This window comes from Etheostoma spectabile, chromosome 11 (genome assembly GCF_008692095.1).
Source record: "Etheostoma spectabile isolate EspeVRDwgs_2016 chromosome 11, UIUC_Espe_1.0, whole genome shotgun sequence".
In the NCBI taxonomy this organism is placed as follows: Eukaryota; Metazoa; Chordata; class Actinopteri; order Perciformes; family Percidae; genus Etheostoma; species Etheostoma spectabile.
In genome coordinates, this window is record NC_045743.1 from 3,823,067 (window position 1) to 3,850,278 (window position 27,212).

A 27,212-nucleotide genomic window follows, 5' to 3' on the forward strand; every position below is an offset into this window, starting at 1 on the left:
ATACTCTTTTAATCTAGCTGCAGCATAATATGCTAATTCTTTATTAATATACATGATATGGTTCACAGTTGGCAAGATAGCAGATGCACTGTCTTTATCGATGCTTACAAATTGCATGGTTATTAAATTTCTATTATACTGAATTTCCATAATGTCAAAGTATTATTATTATTATTATTATTATTATTATTATTATATTTATTAATTAATGGCATATTTTTTAAAAAGGTTGTATAAATGCATGTATGTGTGGATGTGCATGCACATTTCCGGAGAGAAAGGTAGAGATAAATAGAGAAAGATATTTACACAGGCCCTAGTGGTACTTCATTGGCTGCCAGGCATTGCAAGGGCCCAATGAAAAGAGAGGGGATGGTCTAAGGTCTCTTCTCATAGCAACCCAGGAAGCATTCAGATGTTATCATGCACAGTATCAGAGTGCCAGCATGTATCAATGATGACAATTTACTCTTAAGAATAAGAGAAGAATTTACTATCATAAAACGGAGGGATTTCAGAATGAGGTATTGGAAGGGAACAGCAGCTCCATTGAAGTGTATTGTTAAAGGTCCCTTGTTGACACAGGAACACAAACTGCTGACATTTGTTGGCCCTACTTTCCTAGTGATTTTTAGGGAGAAGGTTATGAAAAGATTTGGCATTGATTTGTGTTGCTTGAAGATGCAGCCACATTCAGAGGCTGCTTATTTAATCCCTGGTTGCCTCAGCTGTGCCCTGTTACAAAAAGAGGGAGGAATGATGGGATATATAGGCCAAGAAGTTGCCATAGGTCAGGCAAGAGTGTCACAAGCATGAGCTGAGATGGCAGAGATCCAGTTGGTATACACACATCCTGGAAGTCCAGATAGGTTGTTGGTTGTTGCTGTTAAAGAAGGCAAGAGATTAGAATTTGATTGTAGTTATTTTGTTACTTAAAGTTACTGTTATATGCTTTCAATTTACTGAGCTTGTTACTAGCTCAGTTAGAGTGAACATGGTTGATTTTATTGTGAATCCTTTAAAATGTGATATTCAGCCATGCTTGTTCACGTTTATACAGATATGTCTTTCTATTAAAGATTTGCCTCAGCCTGTCAACATTTGGCCTAGTAGTTTGACCAGTGCGGAGTAGTCTGCATTCCTTTCGTGCTGTCATCATGACTAGGAGTTTACCTCAGTATCATGTTGCCACACCCCTGCATGCTATGCACCTTTTATATCTTTGATCATACAAAACAAGGCACTCCCAATAAGGAAGTTCACAGTCACAGACAATATGACATTTCAAGTCTGATTTTCACTTACATTTTATGGGTACTCTTTGTGTCAGGGAACTCTAAACTAAATCTCCCATAACTGTCACAAAGTCTTTATTGATACAATTATACATACATTATATGAAATACCATTTAGTCTATTTATAGTTTCAGTGCTTACAGCTGTGGTGAGACCTGCTACGGCGTCAGTAGCCACTTGTGGGATTTGTGCCCAGCTATACTTTTGTGATGGGACTGTGAAGGTGTAAGTTCTTTATTTATCAGACCTGAGCCTGAGTGATAATCAATCACATAACCTGAGACTGAAAATCAAGTTGAAACCCCCTTTTCTTTTCAGTACTTTTATTAGCATACACAGTATGTGTAAAAAGCTATGTCCACTGCCAGCCAAGTATTGTATTAAAGTAAAATCATTTAAAAATACAATTTCAATGAAATGTAATGTCAGTTACTTTAATGTAGGCATTGAAACAGTGATAATTTCATTTATTTCAAGGATATAGAAGGTCAAAGAAGCATAACTCCCACACACCCACATTGCAGTTTTGCTTCCTTGACAGCTGAAGTGGAATTGCTGGTCCTTCAGCTCTCCACCCAATTCCACCTTTTTTCAACCTACAGACAGTGAAAGAATTAATAAGGCATGGTGATGACGGAAAGAGAAAAAAAAGTAGTGAGAGAAAGAGTGTTCTTTGATTGTTGTCTGAAGCCACACCCTTGGGTGGCCTTGTAATCTCCTCCCTTAAGGTTAAAAGCAGAAGGAATGACAAGGGTGTGATTGCAAACTGCAATAGACAGGTGTTAAGACCTAAACTATTGTAAGAGTGTATTTTAACTGCCAAACAAGTCACAGAGCCGTCTGTGAAGGTACGTACTGCTTCTCTTTATGAATACGTTGTCAGTTTCAGGATCACACTAAACATATTTTTGTATAATGATATTTTAGTTGAAAGACAGTGTGCTTAAAAAATGTAATGATTTTATGTGTGATACAGAGTTCTTTAAGACCAAGGTGCAATGATTCTGGATAAATGGAAACACAGTCATATTGTAAATTATGTAATGATGTATTATTACAAAAAATTACGTTTTGAATTACTTTACTTTGAGGAAGGAAATGCAAGTCTTACTGATAATGGGGATGCATCAAATACACATACGCACACAGGATTTTATGTCTAAGCTTGTTGTTAACTCGTATTTAGCTTAACATGAACCTTTTACTTGGAACACTGATGGTAACGGATTTCAGAACCAGTGTGTTATTGGACACTACATTTGGATTATGGCTGTGTAATCCTTCAATTTAGTTTTAGAGTTTATTTTTGTTTTCAGTTTAGAAATCTCAACAGAAAGTTTAAAGACACATTCTGTTTTAGCATTTTACCTCAAGACATCTGTTACGGCCAACTACTTCACACAAGCCAAAATAATATAGATGAACCCGACACTAAACACAGTGTTTTTGAATTAATGGCACTCATCCCACAGTTGATTGTGCAACAAATGTTCAAATTCCAGTTACAGTATAACAACCCTCACGGCTGTAGATATCTGCCTTAAGGTTCCTGATATGGAAGGCTTGTGCTGGAGCGTGTGTTAAGTCAAAAGGGCAAGGTCTTTATAATGAATAGCTAATGGCATGGCACCGGAAGCCCCTCTGTTTTGCTGACAATATTGTGTTGGAAGAAGGTGTGTTATAGAGGGTGGGTGTGACTTCATGTGCAGATCAAGCCAAACCAGTTTAGGTGCTTAATGATATGTCTAGGGTTGAACAGCTTATGTTGATATGTGTCAGGCACAGTGACAAACTCATGAAATGCTCACAGAAGCAACCAGATGAGAAAGTGTCTAAGAGGGAAAAAAATACAGAAATATACTGTAGATTAAAGCATTGATTCATATGCTTGTACAGTGATCTCAGGTGAAGTGGCATGCACTGTATTTGAAAGGTCTCACAGTACCACCTAGTGGCTAATGTACTGTGTCGTTTCATTGTGTAATGATTTGCGTCTTGCTCTTTCACTTACAGCTGAAGTAACAAAATGAGCAGGTATTCTTCCAGTAAGTATATAGAAATATCCCATTCAAATATTTAATTCTTATTTCACATTTTATTCTAATCATTATTATTTATTGCACATTAGTCTTTTAGCACAACCTAAAAAGAAGGACATCTTGCATTTCACTGTACATATTGTTTTGGCATGTGACAAATAAAATCTTTTAATTTTGAATATGTGCAACAATTGCATGATGGCATATCAATCAATAATTTTAACTTTTATAGCAGCTTTCATACAGATAAGTGCAAGTCAAAGTGCCTTACAGATGACTGAACGTGCTGATAATAAGACAAATGTAAACAGTAAAACAATTTGAGACTAATGTGCAGGAGAAATAGAAATGATGAAAAATGAACAAAACAAATAAAATTGATTAAAAAAACAACATATTATTGAGACTGTGTTGAAAATAAGAGCATACATCTGACTTTAAAAAAAAGAAATGTAAAGGACTGAAATTCAAGGAAAAAATAAAAATAAATGGAATAAAAATTATTAAAAGCCTGAAATGTATTTTTGGCCATGCGATTTTTCAGTACCTAGTCTAAAAGGTAAAATGTACGTGTCACAGTAACATTTTGTAGATGTTTAGACGCAAATAGACAATTGAACAATCAAAAACAGTATTAAATCATAACTGTTCACAATTGTATCTATTCAGCTATTCTCATTTTCCACAAACATTTAAGTTAATTGTTGTTGCAAAGACACATGTCAATGAGTCATAACTTATAGGCTCTACTGTGTTAAATAAAGTCAGTATAAGTCTTTACCAGGCTCACAATGTGTGTAACTGCTTTGAAAATGTGAGTGGGAGACACTCAAGTTTTCCTTGTCTTGTGTATACAGCAGTCAAGAGCACCTCTCTCCTGAAAGACAACAGCTGGATCAAAAAAGTGGATGATGAGGATGAAAACATTGAGTAAGTTGTGCAAACATAATGGCTGAAACCCAGATGCAACGTTCCACACTGGAAACACACACATACACACCTAGGTACCACAAGTTGTTGCTATGCACTTGTGATATGTGCAATGACAATAATTTTGAATTGAATTGAAATTTTAGAAGTGCTAGGTGTGATTTGTAGTTCATATCTCAGTTCACCTTCATCTTTAAAAAAGTGTCATTCTCCATACTTTTTGCAAGATGCAGTGTTGAGTCATCTTTGGAAGTATGGGTTCATTAATTTGTGATCCTTTTTTCCTCCTTCAGCCGCGATTTAAACTTTGGCAAATCTGTTCTAGGCCAGCACCTGACTGATGGAACTTCCGCGGGGTAAAATAAACATTAAAACCTTTACTCAAATAAAGGACATATAATGATAAACTATAATTTACAGTGGCGAATAGAAGTAATTTAAATTATACTTTGAGTCATTAATCAATTTACTTAATATATATAAATAATATAAATAAATATAATAATAATAATAATAATAATATAATAAATAATTGATTGTCCTTTGCTCATAGTTCAGAGAGTGAAGAAATAAAAACCACCAGAACTACAAGCAATTCAACATCTGTGCAGGCTCTCTCCAAGAGGTCTGATTTCATAAAACATCATGTTAGCAGTTGTTTTTTTTAACACTTGAATGAGCAGAAGCTTTGATTGTAATTTCTATCATTGCAGATTCAGCGGAAGTCAGGATGAGCTGAGGAGCAGGTTGGTACAGTATTTATACAGTATTTCTCCTGTGCAGACACACAGTGCGGCCCTGTAGCACTGTTAACTTGTGCTCCATCCTTCATCCAAGTCAAGGGATTTTCAGCAGGCTGCTTTTAGTCATTTTAACCAGAACTGTGGCTAAATAATGCTTCTCTTTTAGTAACAACACCCTCCCTTCCAGTAAGAGTTCATCCTCCTACACCAAAAGGTAGATATTGGCCTTACTTTTCACCTTACAGTTTACCTTAAACTGTGAATTTACCAAAGTATTGAAACAGTATTTTTGCTGCGCAGACACCCAGTGCAGCGTTGTAACAGTGTTTCTTTGTGCTCCAATCCTTTGTCCAAGTCAAGGCACTCACAGTAACTTTAACCAGAACCAGAGCTAAATAATGCTAATCTCTAGCAGCAAGCTCCCTTCCAGCAAGACTTAATCCTTTCATCATTTTCATAATAATACAACTAAGTATTCAATATCTAACTATTTCTTTTTATCTAAATCATCTGTATAATAATAATCTTCCTCTTTGTTGCAGCACATACTCAACCCTGAAGTCCGAGTCTCCCAGCAGGTATGTAAATACAAAAATCAAAAGAGAACTATAAATAGAATGCGTAATTTTGTATTTATTTATTGTCAAAATAGCACCACATCCACAACAATTTTTTGCAACAAAAAGAAAAGGAAAAATACAACTCCAGAGCATTTTTGTAAATTTGTTCTTATTGTTATGTTTCTTCTCCTTTAGCACCAGAACCACCTCGGTCTCCAAGGACGGCACAATCACTGAGACCACCACCACCAGTCTTAGGTGGAGAACATTAGAGTAATATGCATCACCTTATCACACATTTTGTCTGTGTCAGTTTAAAGACAACTTAGTTCTCTTGCAGATCCCCTGTGATAAAAGGTTCCACCAAGACTGAGACGTTCACTGAGCGGGTCAAGTCTTCAAGCAAGAGGTAAAAATATTACTCTAAGAAATTACTAAAGCTGTCAGATCAATGTAATGGTGTAAAAAGTACAATATGTTTTATACTGAAATGCAGAGGAGTTGAAGTATAAAGTAGAACAACTTGTTCTATATCCATATGTATCCAACAAAAATGTATTGAATCACAGTACAATTTAAATTTATTTATCATACATCACTTACAACTTAACCTTTATTTCTGTGCAGTGCGGAGGACAAACTCTACAACACACTCATCCCCTCGTCGATCAAGGGTGATTTGTCGTCCACAGACAGGTGATTTTTTTTATTTATTAAACCTAGAAAATAAATTACATTGATCATGTTGCCATGGAATCAATAATGATATACTGTAATAAGGTATGCTTTCTTTCTTACATCAGGAAAACTGTCTCCACGACTGAGATTGTGACAGTAAAAAGCAGCACTGACACTAAGTGAGTTTCATCCAATAGTCTGCACAATGCAGGGCAGACTGCATAATATCTTGGCGACATTATATTCAAGATAGCCAGATGAAAACACTCAAATGTGTATTAGAATGCTACTAAAATTAAACCCCCCACAAATGCACTATTTAGGACTGTTTGAGTAATGCATGCTAAAGTCTACAATGCCCAACTGATTAAGAAAATGATTGTGTTTTTCCCCCAACAAATTAAATAATATCAATTGGGTTGGGGTGGAGTGCCACAGACAGGGTAGCGAACCCAAAGAGTACTTGGTTTCATGGGATTTGTTGAAACGTGAAATATAGACTCATTTTAGTCTTGTCTTTAAAACTTTGACTTCAATAAGGTTTTAATCCTATACTGTAATGTCACTGAGCCCTTAATGAATTTTCATCTCTATCTCTAGAGACATTTAGGCTAATTAGATGTGTGTCAAGACAAATCTACTCACAATGTGCACTGTATTTCTTTGCAGTGCGGAGAACAAACTCATCCCCTCATCGATCAAGAGTGATTTCTCACTCATAGACAGGTGATATTTTCATTCATCAAACCTAAAAATGAATTACATTCATAATAATGTCAGAAAATCAATAATTATATACTGTATTTACGGTATATTTTCTTCCTCACAGCAAAACAACTGTCTCCAGTACTAAGACTGTGACAGTCAAAAGCAGCACTGATGGGTAAGTTACTGCAGACTAACATTCACACAGTACCCCTACATTAATTACCAGACAGATAAAAAATATTTTGTCTTGTTCTGTTTGTTTGCTGTTCCAGAAATGGTGTTCAAACTACAACCATGACAAAGACTTCCTCTGCGTAAGATAAATCTTTATCAATCATTTGTTTGAATAAAATATGCTTTTGCACTCCTACTCTCCATATATTTAAAATATTATTGTCTTTACAGAGCCGAGGATGACTTGTATGACACTCTCCTGCCGAGATCCATTACATCTGCATCCTATCTGTCTTCTTCTGTCAGGTGAGTTGTCTCAGTGAATAACCTTTTGAAAAACACAACCTTTTTATCGTCCCGTTATTGAAATAATCACATTGTCATTGTGTCAGCAGCAGCAACATTAGCAGCAGCAACATCGCAAAGAGAGAGATCATCACAGTGGAGAGCAGCAAAGGGTGAGTGCTGGTTTTGAACAACTGATATGGTGCAATGGTTCTTTGCATAATATATTTATCCCAGTTTCTTCTCACATTGTCTTTTGTGCTATTTAGAGGAGAAACCCCAACTCTCTCATCTACATCCTCCAAAAGGTAAACACGCTGACTACAAGGGATGATGCCATCTGAAGAACCATTTACAGAAAATAACAGTATGATGGTCTATAAACCAATCCAGATTAAGTGATAATGTGTTGTCATTGTCATTTCCAAAATTAGTCATTTAGATTTTAGCTTTCTACAGATTTTATAATGCACATAAAACTACTATTTAATCAACATAATTTTTTTCATTTACAGTGACTTGAATATAATATTGCTAAAGTTTAGTTAAAACTTTAATCAAGTTTGGCTTACAAAAAGTATATGGAGACAAACAAAACCAAACAACAAACAATATTTCAATTATCCTGAACACAATTACATTTTAAAGGTCTAAGGGAGGTTGATAGGAGAGGGGTTAGGCTATCTTTTGTTTAAATGCTAATTGTAGTTAGCATTAAGGTTTTTCTGTGAGCAAATAAGCTAGCAGCATTCTGACGCGTTGCTTTCTGTTCTTTCTGAAAACAAGACATCATGTTTTAATGTGGGTCAGATATATTGATGTTTGTATCTTTTACTCGTTTTTACACATCAACTACTTTGGCACAATGGTACTTTGAGCTAAATGCTAACAGCAGCATGCTAACATGCTCAGAATGACAAAGCTAAGCGCTGATGTTAAGCAGGTAGAATGTTTGGCTTGTACACAATCAAACTGTACTGTTAGCATGCTAACTAATGCTAACAAAATATGCCAGAGGCTGATGGGATTGTCATAAGTTTTAAAAGTATTTATAACATTGTGTCTGCCTCTTTGACACACAGCTACAGCTCGTACACTGAAGATCTTCCCTCCACCCGCACCACCTCCTACACCATTAGCACCAAGCCCAGGTAATCATTTGACTATTATCTACATTTTTCCCATTCAAACAAACAACTTTTGCAATGGGCGTCTCTGCCTAAACGAGTGCCGGCAGTCTTGCTGTTATCCCTAATCTGTTCTGTATTTACACACAGTGACGACTACAGTGACCGTCAAAGCTTCTCTTACTCCAGACCAGACTCCAGGTACATCATTATTTTCTTATTATTATCTCTGAGTGTACAGACAATAAGTAACATTCTAAATCTCACATGTCATATGTGGTTTATTTTGTCTTTGTATAGTTATGAGTACAGTAGTATCACCAGTCCCACTGCCTACAGCTCACAATCATACAGGAGCAGCAGGTATTAAATTATATTAAATATGGCTGGATTTGATATTGGTGGACATTATATGAGAGTAAAGAAAGACCCTTGAAACTTATCTGTGTTACTCTTACAGCAGGTCAGATGACATGGTAGATTCAATCTACCGCGAATCCTCGATGAAGAGTGTGTATGCAGCTCCTAAGAGGTAGGAATTGTCGTGGCGATCCATCCAAAAGTTGTTAAGACATTTAAATTAAAACCACAAATGTGCCTAAACTGCTTGTGGCACCATAGTTAGGGTTAGGGTTAGGGGTTAGGGTTAGGGGTTAGGGGGTTAGGGGTAGGGGGTTAGGGTTAGGGTTAGGGTTAGGGTTAGGGTTAGGGTTGGGGGTTTAGGGTTAGGGTTAGGGTTAGGGTTAGGGGTTAGGGTTAGGTTTGGGGTTTGGGTTAGGGTTAGGGTTAGGGTTAGGTTAGGGGGTTAGGGTTAGGGTTAGGGGGTTTAGGATTAAAGGTTAGGGGTTAGGGTTAGGGGGGTTAGGGTTGGGGATTAGGATTAGGGTTAGGGTTAGGGTTAGGGTTAGGGGTTAGGGGATTAGGATTAGGGTTAGGGTTAGGGGTTAGGGAAGACATTTAAATTAAAACCACAAATGTGCCTAAACTGCTTGTGGCACCAGAGGTAAAGTCAGAGCATCACCACAGTTATTAGGATTCCTCGTCTAGGGACCATGAATATTTGTACTGAATTTTGTGCCACTCCATTTAATAGTTATCATCAAATATAAATGAAGAATGAACTTAGACATAGATACAATACTTTTAAACATACTGTTAAAACATGTTATCAACTTCTGTCCCATACAGGGCTGTGCTTGAAAAAGACCTGTGCAGTTACTGCCGTAATCCCTTCTCTGGCGATGCAAAAATGGTCCTGGATGACATGAATATCAACTGCCACGCCTCCTGCTTTAAAGTTAGTTTTTTGATAAAAGTCAGCAACAAGTACTGGTTGGAGACAAAGTATTTAAATGCTTTATATAAGTAAAAAGTAGCAATATCACACTGTAAAAATACTCCATTACTATATACTCTACCATCATTAATCTAAATATTTACACCTGGGCTTTTTTTTTTACGTTTTCTGTGAAATTCTTATCAGTATGTAGAGTTTGGGGTAATTCCAAAATGAATTAGACCAATTGAAATACCTGTGTGGGTTCAATTTAATTGATTAAATTTATTTTTAATTAAAGTAACAAGTCAGATGTCAGATGTATGGGAGTAAGAGGCATACTATTTTCCTTCTAAATTAGAGAATTTTAAAACTGCATCAATGGAAATACTTAGGTGAATAGTCCATGAGTACATGTACTTTACATTTAACGCCGGCAACATGATGTGAACTGTGGGTATCTCTTTCCTCTGTCTTCATTTTGTTTATGTTTTGGCAGTGTGAGGTGTGCAACAGCAATCTCGGTAATATGAAAGCTGGGGACAGCATGTGGATCTACAAACGCATGGTGCACTGTGAGAGCTGCTTTGAGGTCACCAGAGGTAAATAAAAAAATAAAAAAGAATGAGAAAGGTTATTTTATATTTTTATAATATTTGCTGAAAAAAACCCACCTTGAACTAAACAGGTAATATTCTTAATTTTATTCCACAGAAAAATGGCGACGCTGAGTTTCTCCTAAGCCTGGAGATCCACGTTATTACAAATGAAAGGGAGATTGCTGTTTATCAATATGTTTTGGGGGACATGGGGTTTCCTGTACTTACATTTTTACAAGCTGAGAATGCTTTATCTAGGTGTTTTGACAAGTTACACAATGTGATTTGTCAAATCATGCACACACCGTTGCAGCTATCTGTAACTGTGTTGTTGACATCATAATATTTCTGTCTCTGCATTTACCTCTTTTTTCAGAAATATGAGATAGCTCTTCTGATCTTGTCTTTTAGTCTGAAGCCTTTGGGGGACTATTGAAATATATTGGGAGATATTGAAATTTAGATATTTAGGGCCGGGTGCTTTTTCTGTGTGCAATAAATACAATCAATATATCTTTATCTTAATGTGCCAGTTCATTTAGTTGCCCTGTTCTTTGTTCCTCATTGTTTACTCTTTCGTTATTTATACATATGATGAAGGGTGATCTGAGGTATGTTTTATTTCTCTTTATTGTCTTGAAACATTGTCTTGTAACATTTGAACTGCAGTGTAATTAATTTGAATAAAGTAAATAACAAACTGAAAAAAATTAAATACTACTAACTACTAACTGAATTGAAATTATGCAGCAATAAATTGGTAATTACTCTATATTAATCAAATAATGTATACTTCTTATTATTTGAAGAGATTGTGGATCCATGAGAAATACTTCCTCAGTGCAGTGGTGTGATGGGAGAACTCCAAGCTGCGGACCAATGAGATTGAGGCTGTGCAAATCATCCCAGCAGCATCTGTGTGTGTGTGTGTGTGTGTGTGTCTGTGTGTGTGTGTGTGTCTGTGCGTGTGCGTGTGTGAGGTAGCTTCAGACGGGGGGAAATCTGGACACCCTCTCTGAATTGAATAGGACCCTCTGCAGGCAGGCCGTGCTTTTCTTCCTCTCTCAATGTGTTTTTTACCAAATGGAAGCAGAGGTGTTGAACCCCCGGATGATGGCAGACGTCAATGGCAACAATAAAATCACCAACGCCGAGCTGGAGGTGATAAAGCTCCAGGAATTAGTTCGAAAATTGGAGAAGCAAAACGAACAATTGCGGACTAGAGCGAACGCTGTAAACAATTGCTCAATCGGCCCTCATCTCCAGACCTCGTTGTCGTGTCTGTACGGGGGAACAGCGTGTCCGAGTGACAATGTCTCCAGTAAATATGGCATTTCAAGTCCGACACAGATGCATCCGTGTGCCCCCGCACCCCAATGTTTACCGGAGGAGCCGTTCGCGTATTTTCAGCCGAGCTCGGTGTCTCCTGACGCGGGCTGGGGAGGACAGCGTCGCTGCTGGAGCCACCACTGTTTTGGATGAGGTTGATTTTTTGGACATCAACACCGTGCTCCCATTTGGAAAGCCTGATAGCTGGTAACTACTAAATGTATACACCATTCTATTGCAGCCACACACACACACACACACACACACACACCACCCCAACAACATATATATATATAAATATATATCTAAAATATATATATATAATATATATACAGTGGTGTGAAAAAGTGTTTGCCCCTTCCTCATTTCCTGTTCCTTTGCATGTTTGTCACACTTAAGTGTTTCGGAACATCAAACCAATTTAAACAATAGTCAAGGACAACACAAGTAAACACAAAATGCAATTTGTAAATGAAGGTGTTCATTATTAAAGGTGAAAAAAAATCCAAACCATCATGGCCCTGTGTGAAAAAGTGATTGCCCCTAAACTAATAACTGGTTGGGCCACCCTTAGCAGCAAAAACTGCAACCAAGCGTTTGCGATAACGTGCAATGAGGCTTTTACAGCGTCCTGGAGGAATTTCGGCCCACTCATTTTTGCAGAATTGTCCTAATTCAGTTACATTAGAGGTTTTCGAGCATAGAACGGCCTTTTTAAGGTCATACCACAACATCTCAATAGGATTAAGGTCAGGACTTTGGCTAGGCCCTCCAAAGTCTTCATTTTGTTTTTCTTCAGCCATTCGGTGGGGGGACTTGTTGGTGTGTTTAGGATCATTGTCCTGCTGCAGAACCCAAGTTCGTTTCAGCTTGAGTTTCACGAACAGATGGTCGGACATTCTCCTTCAGGATCTCTTGGTAGAAGCAGAATTCATAGTTCCTTTTCACGGCAAGTCTTCCAGGTCCTGAAGCAGCAAAACAGCCGCAGACCATCACACTACCACCACCATATTTTACTGTTGGTATAATGTTCTTTTTATGAAATGCAGTGTTCCTTTTACGCCAGATATACTTGGACACACACCTTCCAAAGAGTTCCACTTTGTCTCATCGGTCCACAGAATGTTGTCCCAAAAGTCTTGGGGATCATCAAGATGTGTTGTGGAGAAATTGAGACGAGCTTTGATGTTCTTTTTGCTCAGCAGTGGTTTTCTCCTTGGAACTCTGCCATGCAGGCCATTTTTTGCCCAGTCTTTTCTGATGGTGGAGGCATGAACGCTGACCTTAACATAGGCAAGTGAGGCCTGCAGTTCTTTGGACGTTGTTGTGGGGTCTTTTGTGACCTCTTGGATGAGTCGTCGCTGCGCTCTGGGGTATTTGGGCGGCCGGCCACTCCTGGGAAGGTTCACCACTGTTCCATGTCTTCGCCATTTGTGGATAATGGTTCTCACTGTGGTTCGCTGGATTCCCAAAGCTTTGGAAATGGCTTCATAACCCTTCCAGACTGATAGATCTCAATTACTTTCTTTCTCAATTGTTCCTGAATTTCTTTGGGTCTCGGCATGATGTGTAGCTTTTAAGGATCTTCTGGTAGACCTTACTGTGTCAAGCAGCTCCTATTTAGTGATCCCGTGATTGTGAACAGGTGTGGCATAATCAGGCCTGGTGTGGCTAGAGAAATTGAACTCAGGTGTGGACAACCACAGTTATAGTATGTTTTAACAAGGGGGGCAATCACTTTTTCACACAGGGCCATGATGGTTTGGATTTTTTTTTCACCTTTAATAATAAACACCTTCATTTACAAATTGCATTTGTGTTTACTTGTGTTGTCCTTGACTATTGTTTAAATTGGTTTGATGTTCCGAAACACTTAAGTGTGACAAACATGCAAAGGAACAGGAAATGAGGAAGGGGGCCAAACACTTTTTCACACCACTGTATATGTGTGTGATGTGAATTTGCAGTGGTTGTGTTTTCTCTGTCATATAGAAACATAGATTCTTCACAGGGGACAATCAACTATGCCACATGATTTTGTCACATAAGTAAAATGCTACCTGCCATGCATCCTCTTATTGATTACATTATTGATTCCTCTCCTTTCCAGACACCAGCAAACAGACTTTTTACAGTAGGAAAAATCACCAAAAAACAGATTTGACACAGTTGTGGGTATCCTAGAAGGCCCTGTATATGCATCATACGTGTCTTTTCGGGAAGACAGTACTGGGATGAAATTAAAAACGATGACCCCCTTTAGACTGTGATCAAAAAGCTTGGCTTTGTGTGTGTGTGTCGTGTGGTTCTCCCCAGGCTGAACTACTTTGTATCTGCTGTATCTGCTGACTTATGTAGCTCACACACATACAGTACATTCTGACTGCTGAACCGTTTCCAGCTTAATGTATTGTAGGTCTATCTGATGTGATGATGTGGAAAATGTAGCACACAGCCGAATGTAGCACCAGCAGCATATATCCTCACTTCATTTAACATTACTAATTGACCCTCAAGTCTGTGTAACACCATGGCCTAGTTGCCGATTAAAAAGACAGTTGCTTGGTGTGTAGGCAACACCAATTTTTTATTACAACCCAGTTTATTTATTGTTAAGAATTGATCATTCCAGTGTAGTATACACACACACACACACTCACTTAATTTGATTGTATTGATGTATTTTACCATCTTGTCATTATAAGTAAAATTCAGAAGCAACTAGCTTGTTTTACCCTCTTTAATAACGTGGTCAGAAGCACATGCAAATGGAGATCCAGTTTCCAGGTTATAACTCCATTTATTTAGTATTTTGTCTGGCTGAGGTACAAGTATCTAGGGGTGCAATGAACAGTTGTTTTCAGTAGATTATTTTCTCGATTAATTCATATTTATTTGGTGTATAAATTTCAGGAAATAGTGAAAATTGCCTATTATAATGCCAAGGTGGCATCTTCAAATAAATGTTTTCATCCAGGACCACACAATTGTCAATTCACTGTCATTTATAACAAAGAAAAGCAGCCAAAACTCACTTTTTAGAAGCTGAAAGCAAAGAATATTTGTTATTTTTGGATACTCAATAACTAAAATGACAAATCCTAATGACTAATCCACCCACAATGAGGAGAGATGCTATTGCTCTCACTCTCATTGTAACAGTCACATACACACGTGCAGTCACTATACATCACTGCACCGAATGAAGCTGTCACTTGAATTTTTATTATACACTGTTGGTTTAATGGGTTACAGTTGTTGCCAGTAAAATGGCAATTGCTCTTTTTGGAAAGGTTTACAGTGTAATTGGCATTTGGATTTTATGAAAATCACTCCCTTTACACAGCCATGAGTTTACCCTTGCAAAATAATGTTTTTTTTTCAGCTGAGAAATATTGCCACTGTAAAACTCTTGTCCCTCCAGATCTCTAAGATATACAGTAAAGCTGCCTCCATCTTATTTAACTTCAGTTCTTTCTTTACAGTAACACTCTGGGATAAGCTGTAAAGGTTTCAGGACTAAATTGTGGGTTGTGCTGTGTTTTGCAGGCTGTATGTGAGTCCCAAAGCCAATCTGCAGGTTGAGAGTGTCCTCAGCCCTCTAAAGTGGTGCAGGCAGGTACTGGACCACCCAGGGCCCGAGGTGGAACTGGCTAAGATGACCCTCTGTCACAGACTGGACCAAGGTACCGTGCATTTACCACTCAGATTAACGGCTTTCATCTGCGGCCACATCTGAACATCTGTCTCTCTGGCTGCTGACATGTGATCATAAGCTGTGACACATGTCTCCACGTGCAAAAGGATTTCAGCAGCAGTTTTTGAGCCGTGGGAGCGTTTCTCTGTACCCAGCTCACTCGTTTTCCAACCATTTGACCATTTAAATCACTCTCTTTAAATTCATGGGTTTTTAAGTACCTCAGCCAACTTCCCACATGGTGATAATTTTCTGTGGTAGTTGGAATGACTCCCATTTACACATACCAGTATCTCCAGAGAACAATTGAGATCAGTTAAAGAGATTTGCTAGTCTCCTGATATAAAACACACAATCCCATTTTTAGGAATTCATGCTGTGCTGTTGAATCGCATTGCACCATGTTAAGTGGCAAACAGTGTAGAGGGGATTATAAAGCTTTAGTCAAAGTAGCACCGGTACCATTACACTGCACCACCAACAAGTGATTCAACATACACGCATTCTCCATCATTGACTTTTTAAATGTTGAAATATTAAAAAGAAATCTATTTAAAATTCAAATTCATGTTTTTTCAATATTGAAGGAATGTATTTTAGGAATAATAATAATAATGTATACTTTATTAGTCCCGAAAGGGGAATTTATAATCTGTTGTTATTACACACAGGCCTGAATGACACACACATACTCAGTACCTATACGTGCACTAATGGCGAGATGTCAGAGTGAGGGGGTTGCCCATGGAAAGGCACCCCGAGCCGTTGGCGGTTTGGTGCCTTGCTCAAGAGCTACAAGTCCACACTCTGGTTCCCAACCCAACTCCCTACTGAATGAGCTACTGCCACCCCTAAAGTCTACTCCAAGGTGCTGGAAAGGAGGGTTCAGATCTTTGGATCAGATCTTCACTTTCGCAAAGATCCTAGAGGATCAACCCGTCTACATGTGTTGTGGATCTGGAGAAAGGTTATGACCGGGTCCCCCGGGAGATACTGTGGGAGGTGCTGCAGGAGTATGGGGTGAGGGGGTCCCTTCTCAGGGCCATCCAATCTCTGTATGACCAAAGCGAGAGCTGTGTCCGGGTTCTCGGCAGTAAGTCGGACTTGTTCCAGGTGAGGGTTGGCCTCCGCCAGGGCTGCGCTTTGTCACCAATCCTGTTTGTAGCATTTATGGACAGGATATCGAGGCGTAGTCGGGGTGGGGAGGGGTTGCAGTTCAGTGGGCTCAGGTTCTCATCGCTGCTTTTTGCAGATGATGTGGTCCTGATGGTGTCATCGGCCTGTGACCTTCAGCACTCAACTTAAGCACTCCCTTAGAGAAAGGGTGAGAAGCTCAGTCGTCCGAGAGGAGCTGGAGTAGAGCCACTGCTCCTTTGCGTGTGAAGATGGATGGATGGACTTTCTTGCAGAGAGTTCGATAAGAAGATTGATACCACTGTCATGTCGGTTATCTTAGCTTAGCAAAATAACTGGAAACAAGGAGACAGCTAGCCTGGCAGGTAATCCGGGGAGTGGGCAGGAAGTTACTGCTTCCAGCCAATAAATAGTCCACATGATCCCCCTCACAGCCAGAAATTGAGATATTAAAAAAATATTACACTGACCTCTCTTTAGAAAATGTCTCCTACAAAATATATTTACATGTACAGTAGTATGCTGGCTTTGAGTATTATCCTGGTTTTGATTATTTATAGAATATACTGGAAAATTTACATGGAACATAGTAAAACCTGGTTATTTAGCTCCTTGTGTACATGCTTATAATTTTGGCCAGGGTGCTGATGCCTTGACTCATCCATCTGATCTGTCATTTTAGCGGGATTTTTCTTCTACATTGAATGATCAGTAATGGAAGACAACAGTAAAATACTGTATTACCACTTTGTATTACCACTTTAACTTCCAAGTATGTAGACTATTGTTACATAACTTATCATATTTTGTTGTTTTTTTGACTTAAAATAACACAACTCAAGCTGACGACAAACCTACGCTAACGGCAGACCTGGATACAGTGTTTGCATGCCACAATACCCCGGTTTAAAAATAATTATAACAATGTATTCTTTATTAATTCCGTAAGGGAAATTACAATACAATTCACAGCATATTGGAGGATATGATGTTCATGTGTACTAACACATAACCAGGATATGTCAAAAACCCTTCATAACCAGGATACTAATGTGCTTCTACATAACATTTGCTGCTTGACACAGTTTTTGAGATTTGGTGCTTTGCAGTTTCTACACTCATGCATGATCAGGGCTATGGTTGCCATAGAAACCATGCTTACATTAACTGGGTTTTTGAAGCAGAATTGCTCAGCACTCGCCACTCAAACAGCCTGTACAAAAGACTCTTGTACTGTAGAGAATATACAGTGTGTACGTGCCTGTGTGTATGCTTTAAAGCAAATTTGTTAGTGTTTGGATGTTAATTGTGTGTGTTTGTGTGTGTGTGTGTGAGCGTGTGTGTGTTTGTGTGTGTGTGGTCTGTGTGAGGGGGGGGGGGGGGGGGGGTTTCAAGGTCCTCTTCTTTCTCTAAAAGCTGTGTTCAGTGAAGTTTGGCTCTGCTCCTTTGGGTCATGAATACTTCCTTGTCTCTGAGCTCCACTAGCTGTTGTGTGTGTGTTACTTGCTGTGAATGCTAGATTTATCCAGTAGCAGTTGAGCCCAATTGTGTCAGGAATGCCAAATGTTCCAATGTCAGGGGGTGTTTAGACATTGAACACACATTACATATCAGTCATGTCATTCCAAGCCAAATTTAGCCATCGCTAGCAAGCATTGATTAGTGAAAAAAACAGTACCCTTTTCTAATGGGGCATACTGTATTAAGAGTTGTAACTAATTGTTATTTATCAAGGCTCAATAGATTATTACTAAGCTGTTCATAAGGACAATATTTGAGCTGACAGACAAAGCTTTGCAACCTAAATTCAGTGGGTGTCAAGCTTTCCATGTCAGTGGTTTACTACTGATACTGATACTAGAAACTTAATTATTTATGTTTTAACTATTATTAAAGCCATACGTTACACCTAATAAACCCTTACTTAGACATAGACTTAGACTTCTCTTTATTAATCCTTTTGGGATGACTCCTTTAAGCAAATTGAAAAGTACATGTTAGGATTTTTAAGCAGTACTGTATAACTGTAACCTCCACAACCCAAGGTAGACCTTAGTTGATCTAGTTCTGATTTTGGGGAATGGGATGTAGCCTACATGCACAATCCCTGCTTATCCTAAGATCCCTCCAAAAAAATCTGTAGTTTAGCCCATTAAGCTGCGGTGGTATGCTAAACCTCGTCTTACTGTATCAGCCTCTTTCGTCCAAGCTGTGACCTAATCATTTAAAACATTAATACTGATCTGTAAAAAGCAGATTAACAATTGGCCAGAGTTATAACTGATGTACTCTATGTGTGTGGGGTTGTTTGTGTATGTGTGTGTTACAGTATAAAGTATTTCTGATTCTGATTCTGACATGGTAAAGCAATCAGACTAACATGTCCTTCGCTACAATCTTGTGTCCAGCTAAGCGATGGCGAGGAGTCCGGCCATACAGCTGTATAGAGGGGCTCTCCACCCTCAGTTGCCCCGTCCTGCCTTACACTAAACCTGCTGCACTAACCGAGTCCCCAGGTAACACACACACACACATATATATATATACAGTATATATATATATATATTTATATTACACATGCAAATAACTCTTGCTAACCACAAAAGAGTCATTCTAACACTCGATGATTTGATAAGTTGATTGTCAGTGAACTGGTCAGTAACTATGTCATTCAGATCGATTGGTCCTTTATCAAATAACATTTAAAAAAATAAAAATCTGATATGCCGATACATCGGCCGATATATATATATTTTTTAAATCCAGAAACGTGTTACAAAACATAAACAGATTACCTTACATTAGTTATTTTAAGTTATTTATTAGTTCTCACTAAAATAATATGATAATTTGTTTTATTGTCACAACAGAACAGAGGAACATCAACATATATTAAAGTTCTGATAAATAAAATGTATAAAAATACAAACTTAAGATATTAAACTTTTGGCCTAAAATAATAATTTTCATTGCTCAAATTAAAAACGGCTCTTCCATTTAACCTCGCAGTCATCACTACATTTCTAATCCAAAGAAATAAGAACATAGAGCCAAAAGCATGTGTTGCTTCCAAAATGTTTTTTCGAGCTTACTGTATAAACATAACCCAGATTCTTAAACAACCTGTTACTTGCAGTTTACAATCAGATTACAGCAGATTCCATGGAAAAGATTATCAGGTCAAAGCCTTGGACGGACGGAGACAAGCAAGCTCAAACCTCAGAAAAAAAACTTTCTTCCTGTGCATCCATAGTTTATAGTAACACAAATGTGAGTGAGTTTAGGTTGAGCTTTGATTTGCGTGCTAAGGCTCAGTGATTGATTCACTCTCTTTTTTTCTGTGCGTTTCTCTTCTTCCAAGCTCCATTGCCATCATCTGCTCAGTCTTTTCTCCAGCCGACTCTCCCAGCCAGAGCCAGCTGCAGCCGCAGTGACCGAACGGCCACCTTCCTATCAAACACTGCTCTCCACAGTAAGACCTCACTGACAATACGCCTTCTCTGTTCTGTCATTCATGTCTGCAGTTCCATCTGTTGTGATGATTACAAACACGTCAGAGTCTGTATGTAATATGTTTATGGAAACATCTTCTCTTTGTGTTGTTAAGTGCCTGTATCACATGCAAGTCCTTAAAACTAATCGAGTGAAATTTATAGATGTGGCTCTCCTGTGCGTGTTCTAGACATGGGTCGCCGACATGCAGCAATCAGCCCCCAGTCTTCCGTGGACAGTGAGGTTGGTGTCTCAGAGCTGGAAGATGACTCAATCTCTATGGGCTACAAACTGCAGGACATGACAGACGTGGAGGTCATGGCACGACTTCAGGAGGAGAGTGAGTCGACTATCTTAATGTCTTGCAGGCGATACATGGGGTAAACTACAGCTTCAGAAAACAAAATATAACAGCTGTAGGTACACGATCCGTTCCGCCTGCACGATCCGTTCTGCGCATGCGCAAAATGTTGGCGCATGCGATGATAATCATGATGTACCAGGATTTACGACACTGCACGATCTGTTCCCATAGACAAAAGAAAGTCTGTCCCATGGTAGCTAACAGCTAATTTGACTAACCACTAGCTGAGACAGCATGTAAAAGTCCCTCAAAACTGAAAATAACCGTTAAAACATACAAACACTCAATACTTGTCTAATTACTGTAAAGTCTAGCTGTAGCCTTCTTTTCCTAGTGTTTAGTTTGAGTAACGTTATTTTAGACTGAATCAAGTTGTCAGCTAGTGGTTAGCTAACGGCAGACCGCTACTGTGGAACAAATCGTGCAGTGTCATAAATCGTATATCATGATTATCATCTGCGCATGCGCAAACATCTAGCGCATACGCAGGATGGCTCATGCAAGCAGAGCGGATCTTGTACCCACAACAGCTAACATTCAAACTTATGAATTAATGCAAGTAATCTGAGTCATCATGTCAACTCATGAGCCATTAACTTATAAGTCCAAGTCGAGTCTCAAGTCATTTATTTTTTGTTAAGTCAAGTCATGAAAACGGTGACTCAAGTCATCTTGAGTCCAAGTCACCAAGTCTCAAGTCCACATCTCTGGTAATTGGGGTTTAGAACTTTAGACTTTAAGTCCTCTTCCAGGCGGTGTTTAAATTTAATTTTAAATTCTTGCCTCTTGGTGGAAATTACGGTATTATTTTGTACTTCTTTTGTGTATTTATACTTTTCTCTATACATTTTTGTGTCCTAAGTGAATTCCATATAATAAAACACTGATGCAAAGCCTTCTGGAGAAACTTAAAAGAGATTTCTAGATGATTATAATAATCTAGATAATAGATGTTGCTTAAACTAAGATACACGTTTGACCTCTGAACAGGTGAACTTGAGTTGGCAGTATTGTATTATATTAGTGTTGTCTAATTATTGAGGAGACTTCAGAAGAAACGTATCCATCTGGTGTACCGATTCATTAACTGAATAATGGATGAGGGAATGTAACATAATATGAGTTTCAGGTTCATGTTTTCCACAGATAAAAGCTTTAAATCGGTGAATCTGTCACCCTATAGGTCTCCGACAGGACTACGCCTCTACCTCACACACCGCCACAGCCAGCCGTCGCAGCTCCAGCTTCTCCTTGCACTCCCTCAGGCGCAGTGAGATGGATCTGGAGGAGGAGGATGAGGATGAGGATGAGGACGAGGGGTACGACCAGCTCCCACCTCCCCAGCCTCGACTGTTCCGCACAGGGTCTATGCAGCGGGGCGGCCTGCCCCATTCTCATACCTTTTCCAGTATCAGAGAGTGCAGGCGCAGCTCAATCACACCTCAGTTTTCACTCAGTGGACTCTCCCAGTACTCTGGAACCTCCAGCCTGACCTCAGAAGCCCACACACTATACAGGAATAGCACAGGTGAGTGTTGATTGACTTCTTTGTCCAAGTGTCCACTTCCTAAATAATGATGTGACTACAAGGGTTTAGATTATGTTTTTCTAGTGAAATTAATATAAATGTCCTAATTCAGACTGAAAGCATCTTGACAGAATGACCTGTTTTCCAGACGTCCCTAATTTCTGACCAGACAATTTCTGTGTGTGCCAAGAAGGATTTAAAGAGTGCTCTTGGTTACAGGATTTATTTAAGCATCCTCAGTTAGGGTCAGTATGTCAGTGTACTAAATTGCATAAATGACTGATGTAGTCTAAAATAGATTTGACTGTCATGATGAAGAGCATATATTTTGAAATCTTCTCCCTATTTGGACTTCCACATGCTATGTATTTTTAATTCAATTAAGGCAAATGGAATAGGACAAATAGTTTTGGAAATTTAGTGAAATATGGTTAGCTTTTTTGAAGAGATTTAGATGACAAGATTGATAACCAGGGCCTGAAATTAACACCCGACCACCTGCCAAATGCAACGTCCCATCCTTACTGTACATAAATGCCCCCTATCACATTTTCATTACTTGCAACAATCCCAGCAGTCCCACGTGCAGCCAACGTGCACTGACCAACAGCTCAAATTAATTTCTGTGTTACTGATATGAAGACAAGATATGTGTCACTTGAACATCTCACATTTTAACATTAATGTAAAATGTAATGTTTTTTCACTATAAAGTCGCTGAAAGTTGCTGGTATTTCAATCCTGTTGGCTTGCTGCAGCGGGTGGGGCCGCTGCTTCGTTCCTCCCGGGACTGATGCATACACACACACACACGGTGGATGCAGCGAATACCGCAGATGAGATGTATAGGATGACCTAAATTGAGGACAGATGCATTATTGTAGGTGCAATGATAAATTAAAGTCCAATAAGTACTTTATCAAATCATATTAATGTGTTTCCCAGCCCAGAATATTAAATTATGCCTTCATGCTGGATTATCAAGGCGGGCCCCCCTACTACAGCATGTGATGACGGCGCAATGTCCACGAGTAGGCTACCATGAATTGGACAGGATAAGATCATAGAGACACAGCAATTCCTGTTTTTCATTTTTATGAGACATAAAAACTGACTGGTGAAAAGTAACTGTGGCAGGTGGTCAAAAAAGTTAACTTCAGGCCCTGTTCATACCATTCTTGTGTCTGTACGTTAAATATGAAGCTACCAGTTAGCTTAGCTTATTTTAGCTTAAAGACTGGAAACAGGGAAACAGCTAGTCTGGCGATGTTCAACAGGTAACACAATCCACATACCAGCACCTCCAAATCTCACAAATTAACACGTTATATCTTTGTTTGTTTATTGGTACAAAAACCAAATTGTTAAAAAAGGCAAGTTGTTGTTTTACATGAGGTTATGTGCAGAATTGTTTCATGGCCGGCAGCAGTGACTTGTGTACCCAAAATGTCTACTATTCCTTTAAAGGTGCTGTAGGTATGATTGTACAGATCAAGGACTTAGCCAAAGAATTTGAACATCCACAACTTCTTAGTACATCCCCTCCTTTTAGCTAAACGGTCTCTTAAGCCCCTCCCCCGACAATGGAGAATGAATGCGTGTGCAGAGATTGACATGCAGTTAGACCCCCCCCCAGCCTTGATTGGCGCATCTGAACAGGGAGCTGTGGATATTTGTAAATCGCAAAATTGCAAATTTTTAAATTTCCTGCCTAATGTAGTTCTACTCAAACATCAGTTTCAGCAAATATGACAGAAAGTTAGTTTATAAGTCTTACCTACTGCATCTTTAATGTTGGAAATGTGAGTGAAAAACTTTCAAAGCTCCAAATGGAGTCAACACCTATAATAACTGATCTGGTCTGTTGATACGGTTGCATAGACAAGCTACGGAGAAGCATGCCCAACCTAATCCGAGCTCCCAGCATGCCCAGTGTTCCCAGCATTCCATGCCTGGCTTCCCCTGTCAACCCACCCTCCCATGGTCCCTCCTCTTTACCAACAATATCCTCCCTCCGGAGCAGCCAGAGCTTTGACTCCTCCAGTGGGCTTGCACGACTTCAGTCCGCCAGTAAGACTCTTTTCTTCTAGGCTATGAATAAATCAGCCGCACACAGCTCATTTTTATTCATGAGTGAATGTTGAAATTTGAACTGCTCTAATTGCAATTCGGTATCTTACTTTCAACTAACTGCTCTCTTGCTGTGTTTCAGTTCCCTCCCCAGGCCAGCTCACTCAGCGAGTCCAGAGCGTGGGAAACTTCCCTACCACTCCCCGGCACCCACTAAAAGCCACAGCCTACGTTAGCCCCACAGTGCAACAGGGCCCCACCTCCAGCTCCCTGTCCACTTCCATTAGTCTACAGTCCATCCCCAGCAGTGCCGCACTGCCTCAGTCCCTCAAACCGAGCAGCAGTTTGGTACCGCAGCCCCTAAAAGCCATCGCCAACCAAACGGCTGTCACTCGCAGCTCCCTGCCTCGCCCAGCCTCCTTTGTAGGAACAAGTGGAGTTCAACGTGCAAGCAAAATCGCCCAACCTACACGCAGGTAAGGGCAGCTATACTAACTAAAGTGAGTTTAATGTAACTGTGTCCATGTATTGACATCTCATCTCAGTCTATGCTGAAAAACTTATACATCATTATATATTTTGAAACTGGGTTCAGAGCTGTGTCCCAAATCCATAACAAAGTGGCAAGTGTTCTCAAAATAGTCAGTATGAGTACTAAAAAAATCTTGATTTCTGCATGTACTGTTCTCCCACAATGCAATGCACAAAATAACTGGAGCAGCTACTCACAGCTGATGCTGTCGTGAAACAGCTCCAGGAACACCTTACGGAAAAAATTAATAAAAATTAAACAATAACAGTTGTTAGAATATCATTTTACTGTTTCTTTGTTAATTTTAAGTTACATTCTAAATTGCAGTTTTATTTATGTCCGACATTGCATATTGAATGAAAATGGTTAAATATGTTTAATGATCATTTTACGTACTATTAGCAAAAACAGTATACTATAAAGATTAATATATTGTATATTCTGTATTATTTGTAAATTAATTAATTAATTGATTGAAAGAAAACTAATCAATAATTGGCTTTTCTTGGTCTTACATTATACCAAATTTAATATTTTGGGGCTTTGAGCTGTTGGTCTTTACAAACAGGAAATTTAATGACGTCATCTTGTGCTCTACGGTATTGAGAAGGGCCTTTTTCATTGTTTTGTAAGGTTTTATAGACCAAACTTAATACAGTATATGTAGTTTGGAATTGGGACACAGCGCAGGTGTTTATAGCTTTACACTGATTGTCCTGAAGGGAGGTGCTATATTTAATTTTTGAAAGGCACACTGAATCAGTTTGTTTATGATTCATGAGGGGCTGATGCATTTTGTTGTTCAGTTAATTCATTTAGGTATTTAATTTATTTCTTTCTTTCTGTCTACAGTTTGCTGACTCCACCAAAGAGTGTGGCTGCCCTGAGTGCCCTGAGGGATGGCAGCTGGAAAGATGGCTGCTACTGAACCCAAATGAAGTTCAAGAGGTTCACAGGGTAAGGCTGCATGGGACCCAACTGACTTAAATGTTGCTGTCAGGAGGGCCCAGTCTTGGGCTGTGACCCAAGAGAGAGCGACTGTTAATATTTCTAAAGTGCACTACTCTTCACTAAAGAACAAAGTAGAGACTGAGAACAGTATGGGTCCAGCAGGCTGGATCTTCACATTACTACCTGCTAAAACACAGACTGACACACTATGAAACATCCTGGCAATATTCCGATAATCAGTTGTTAAATGTGAACTGGATCTTCTTTGATATGTGTTTTTTTTTTAAATTTTATTTGTCATTGTAGATAGTTAAGGCTTTCATTTGATAGAATGAAAATGTCTCTCCAGTTGAAAGCTTAGGAAAAGAAATAGTCCACGCTTTTGCATATGCTTTTAATGATTTGACTAATTTAGCAATTACTGATTTTTGTCAGACTTCAGTGTCAGATATGAAGTTGAACCTGGAATTTTACATCCTGTGCCTGTTAAAAAGTGTAATCCATGTTATATTTATTGGCTGGACCTTGTAGCACTTTTACTATCAGAATTATGATTAACGTAAAAGTAAAGTAAATTATTTGCTTTGTTTCTTAAGTAAAGTATGACATTTGTTAAAGTAAGAGCACACGACTACCTTTTATTTTCCTTATTGTTTAGATAAGCGCTGAAATTTGTAATGTTCTTTGATAAACATAATCGCTGCAATGATATTGCACAAAGAGCCCTAATGCTTTTTATGGATGACCAGACTTAAAAAAGGAGGTGAATTTTTAAAGTGAATAAAAGCCTTTCAAAATATTTTGTCTGTTTGTCGAGTTAGTTCACATGGTGGTTTAAATGATCAACTGCAGATGGCATTTGTGACTCCAATAATAGTAATTTGTCAGTAATGTGCTTTTTGAGTAAGCAAGATGACCACATCATCTGCAAAAAGCAGCGATGAGATCCTGAGCCCACCAAACTGCAACCCCTCCCCACCCTGACTACGCCTCGATATCCTGTCCATAAATATTACAAACAGGATTGGTGACAAAGCGCAGCCCTGGCGGAGGCCAACCCTCACCTGGAACGAGTCTGGTCCCCCTTTTTGAAAAGGGAAACCACCTCCCCAGTCTGCCACTCCTTAGACATTGTCCCTGACTTCCAGGCAATGTTAAAGAGACGTGTCAACCAAGACAGCCCTTCCACACCCAGAGCTTTCAGCATTTCTGGACGGATCTCATCAATCCCTGGGGCTTTGTGCCCACTGTGGAGTTGTTTGACTACCTCAGCAACTTCCACCAGGGCAATTAACGACAATCCCCCCATCATCCTCCAGCTCCGCCTCTACCACAGAGGACATGTCAGCTGGATTAAGGAGTTCCTCAAAGTGCTTCGTCCACAGCTCTATTACCTCCCCAGTTGAGGTCAACAACGTCCCATCCTTACTGTACACAGCTTGGATGATTCCCCGCTTCCCCCTCCTGAGGTGAAGAACGGTTTTCCAGAAGCACCTTGGTGCCGACCGAAAGTCCTTCTCCGAACTTCTCCCACACCCGCTGCTTTGCCTCTGTCACGGCAGAGGCTGCAGCCCTTCGGGCCCGTCGGTGCCTTGCAAATGCCACCGGAGTCCTCTGGGATAACATATCCCGGAAAGACTCCTTCTTAGGTCAGCCCCTTGAGGCACCTAAGACCCTAAGACCACAGCTCCCGCACTACC

General features: G+C 39.3%; 2 protein-coding genes and 1 long non-coding RNA gene across 8 annotated transcripts; 2 read left to right on the top strand and 1 right to left on the bottom strand.

The window, feature by feature from the left end:
* Positions 1-1,898: 1,898 nt before the first annotated feature.
* Positions 1,899-10,934, top strand: scel (sciellin). 6 transcript variants are annotated; one of them, XM_032529660.1, is made up of 25 exons: positions 1,899-2,144; positions 3,310-3,341; positions 4,193-4,265; positions 4,559-4,621; positions 4,819-4,890; positions 4,979-5,011; positions 5,175-5,222; positions 5,551-5,586; positions 5,764-5,826; positions 5,909-5,977; positions 6,196-6,264; positions 6,372-6,425; positions 6,916-6,972; positions 7,076-7,129; positions 7,227-7,268; positions 7,360-7,434; positions 7,521-7,586; positions 7,683-7,721; positions 8,496-8,564; positions 8,691-8,741; positions 8,841-8,903; positions 9,001-9,072; positions 9,729-9,837; positions 10,316-10,418; positions 10,531-10,934. In XM_032529660.1, exons 2-25 carry the CDS (start codon positions 3,323-3,325, stop codon positions 10,545-10,547), a joined length of 1,416 nt encoding a protein of 471 aa, XP_032385551.1. In that variant the 5' UTR covers positions 1,899-2,144; positions 3,310-3,322; the 3' UTR covers positions 10,548-10,934. The 6 variants fall into 6 exon arrangements, with proteins under 6 accessions (XP_032385551.1, XP_032385553.1, XP_032385554.1 ...); XM_032529661.1 differs by having other exon boundaries at positions 1,900-2,144; positions 7,524-7,586; XM_032529662.1 differs by lacking the exon at positions 5,175-5,222.
* Positions 7,697-8,583, bottom strand: LOC116697988 (uncharacterized). Its single transcript, XR_004334090.1, has 2 exons — positions 8,494-8,583; positions 7,697-7,730 (listed from the first exon to the last, which is right to left on the bottom strand). It is a non-coding gene; the product is annotated as an uncharacterized LOC116697988 (long non-coding RNA).
* A 401-nt stretch (positions 10,935-11,335) lies between the features above and the next one.
* On the top strand, positions 11,336-26,311 carry slain1a (SLAIN motif family, member 1a). The gene is given in 10 exon segments (XM_032529657.1): positions 11,336-11,849; positions 11,851-11,951; positions 15,294-15,430; positions 18,984-19,091; positions 19,937-20,047; positions 20,258-20,407; positions 21,615-21,959; positions 23,841-24,029; positions 24,172-24,505; positions 25,414-26,311. Coding segments are annotated over 10 exon segments (1,902 nt in total). The 5' UTR covers positions 11,336-11,498; the 3' UTR covers positions 25,490-26,311.
* Positions 26,312-27,212: the final 901 nt, after the last annotated feature.